The 3,036-nt window shown below is 38.6% G+C and overlaps 1 protein-coding gene across 1 annotated transcript in view; it reads left to right on the plus strand.

Annotated features, from left to right (window-relative positions):
- Positions 1 to 1,026, plus strand: part of WDR52 (WD repeat domain 52) — a 158,110-nt gene extending 157,084 nt beyond the window's left edge. The window contains exon 33 of the mRNA XM_006864205.1: positions 859 to 1,026. Coding sequence (XP_006864267.1) covers positions 859 to 1,026 — 168 coding nt within the window. The remainder of the gene's footprint in view (positions 1 to 858) is intronic.
- Positions 1,027 to 3,036: the final 2,010 nt, after the last annotated feature.

The raw sequence follows: 3,036 nt of genomic DNA on the forward strand, positions 1-3,036 counted from the left end.
AAGTCTGGCTATCCTGGCTTCTAAGAAGCATTCTGGCTGTACTTCTTCCAAGATAGACTTGTGTGTTCTTCTGGAAGCTCATGGTACTTAAACTATTTTTTTTTCCAATTTCCTTATTCATTGTCCCAACTTTCAGGTACATATTGAAAATATCATGGTTTGGGTCAGGCACACACCTTGATCCTCAAACGTATCAGATCTGCCTAATGCAATCTGTTGTTTGATTTCTTGGATGCTGCTTCCATGAGTGTTGATTGTGTATCCAAGCACGATGAGGTCTTTGCAACAAGCAGTTAGGTTGAATTATATGAAATTGCCATTTTTTTAGATGAAAAAAAATTCAAATAGCATAATTTTCCCTAGACTTCAGTCTAATAATAAATATGATACATGATGGATGCTTTGATCAAATTGTGATAGTAAGTCCTAACTTAGTGGATGGGGCAAAGAAAGTTTCCTTGAAAGTATTGTCTGAAACATGAGCAGAAGTAGTTGGCCAAGAGGGGAAGAAAGCAGATGAGGAAAAAGAGATATCTTGTTTGGGGAAACAAATATGGATGGTATAGAAAATAGAAGGTTGTACCTTATCTTTCGTGATTCTACCCATGAGCCTTCTAGGACCTGAATGGCTGACAGCTAACTTCCTGTGCTACTGTTTCAAGGAAGATATGCACATTGAGTGGTTCATTAGCCCATGTCGACACGTTTCTAATGATGGGACTTCAGTGGAGGAACTTAAGGTTTCCAATGGCTGTTTAAATGGACCATAATGCAGTACTCCTAAGATATGTATCTGGGTGAGATTTTTCGCTTTCCAAATGATGCTTAAAGCAGCGAGGTGTTGTTTTCTTTCAACAGGGTAATGCCTTCCAGGGTCCTCGGAAAGCAGATATTGTGGCGAAAGAGAAGGTCACTGAGCTGATCCAAGCCCAGGCAGAAAGGATCTTGGCATTGAAGGAAGAGATTACTCTGTTGCGTAAGAAAGGTGGCCTTGTTCTCCCACCCATTCATCCTTCACAACAGTGAAATGAAGGCTACTGACTTTTAAGTTTGCTTTTTTTCTCAAATCCATTCAGTAATTTTCTTACATATGTAATTCATCAGAAGTTCTGTCACCTTTTCCCCTGTAGCTATCCTATTGTTTTTAAATGAACCGATCTAAATGTCTAAGCTTCATTCATGTAAGTTTTAAATAATTTTCTCCCAACTTAGTTATCATAGAATTGACAGCACCCAACATCTCCTTATTATTGAGCCATCTTAGTTCTGTTTGGAATCTACTAGATGAAATACGAAGTCTCAAAAACTAGGTCTCAAAATCTTGATAACATCTGTAATATATCTTGCTTTGGGAAAATTTATCTATTGGTTATCTAAAATTTTCGCTTTTGGCAAGACATTTTGTCATTCAGTGATAGCTTGAAAATGAGAAAATTTCCCTTCCGTCCTTAGAAAATAAACTTTGATGTTTTAAAATTTGTAAACATTTAAAATACTCTCTGAGAAGACCCAATAGGAGAAAAAAGGGAAATCAGTCCTGCTGTGGTGGTGTAGGATAAGCACTGAATTGCTAACCACAAGGTTGGCAGTTCAAACCCACTAACAGCTCCTTGGAAAGCCTATACAGGGTCGCTATGAGTTAGAACTGACTAGACGGCACTTAACAGTAACATTTTCCTACAAGGTTGGCAGTTCAAACCCACCAGCCACTCTGGGAAGCCCTATGGCTTTCTATGCATAGGGTTGCTATGAGTAGGAACTGACTGAAGGGCACTTAACAATAGCAATTTTTGCCAACAGTATCTTAAAATAAGAAATGCAAAGCCGACCTTTGACAACATTGTTGACTTTGTAAAGCAATCATCTGAAAACTCAGGATTCAGGAAATGCAGCCAAACAGCAGAGCAGTTTGTTTTAGTTTGCTTAGGATTGGCAGAGAGCAGGAAAATAACCAGTTTCCTGAATCACCCATAGTTTTAGCAAACTCCACTGGTGAATAATTTGCCAGTTTTAACATAGATAGGCCAGGAAGTAATGAAATGGTTGTGTACCACTCAGAGATCATTTGTAGCAATCACTTTTGATTATGTATAATACTTTAAACTGTAAATTAGGTTAAGGGTATTCTTTTGGTTTAAGGGTAAGTGCCTGTTGAAATCCATGGCTGGAACCATTTATGAATGATCTCATTGATGCTTAAACTCCTATTAGTAAAACAGGTTTCTTGTATTGTGTGCCATCTGGTTAATTCCATCTTTTTTTTTTATGATATGAACTTTTCCACTGTCCACAGATACAGTCAATTTGATTCCTATGTACTTTCTGTGGTGAGGTCCATTTGTATAGTCACCTTATGTTGTTTTAAAAAAAGATATTTGCAATGAATAAGACATTGGTTTTTACAAAATTCTATAATTTTGATCTCCACTGGTTAATTCCATCTTTTAGTGACCTTTTATGACAGGTTAGAACTTCCCCACAGTTTCTGAAGCTGGAGTCCTGGTGTAGTACTATAGCATAAAGCACTGGACCACAGGGTCTGTTTGCAAGGTTGGCAGTTCACATGGTGGTACAGTGGTTAAAGCCTTAGGCCACTAACCAAAAGGTTGGTGGTTTAAACCTATCAGCCAGTCTATGAAAGAAAGATGTAGCAGTCTGCTTCCATAGAATGTTGTTAAGTGCCATCGAGTCGGTTCTAACTCTTAGTGACCCTGTATAGAATTTTCAAGGAGAGGTGGATGTTTGAACCGCTGACTTTGTGGTTCAAACTGACCTTCAGTCCAGCGCTTATCCTACAGCACCACACCAGGACTCCATAAAGATTATAGCCCGGGAAACCCAATGAGGCTGTTCTTCTCTATCTTATAGAGTCGCTATGAGAAGTGTATTTGATGGCAGTGGGTGGTATTTGCGAGAGCAAATTGCCAGGTCTTTTCTGCTGCCCAAAGCTGAGTAAGTTAGAACCACTGGTCTTTTGTTTAGCAGTCAAATGCTTACCCATTGTAATAAAAGGTAACACTTTAGAATTAGAGCTCT

This window comes from Chrysochloris asiatica, unplaced genomic scaffold (genome assembly GCF_000296735.1).
Source record: "Chrysochloris asiatica unplaced genomic scaffold, ChrAsi1.0 scaffold00061, whole genome shotgun sequence".
Classification (NCBI taxonomy): domain Eukaryota; kingdom Metazoa; phylum Chordata; class Mammalia; order Afrosoricida; family Chrysochloridae; genus Chrysochloris; species Chrysochloris asiatica.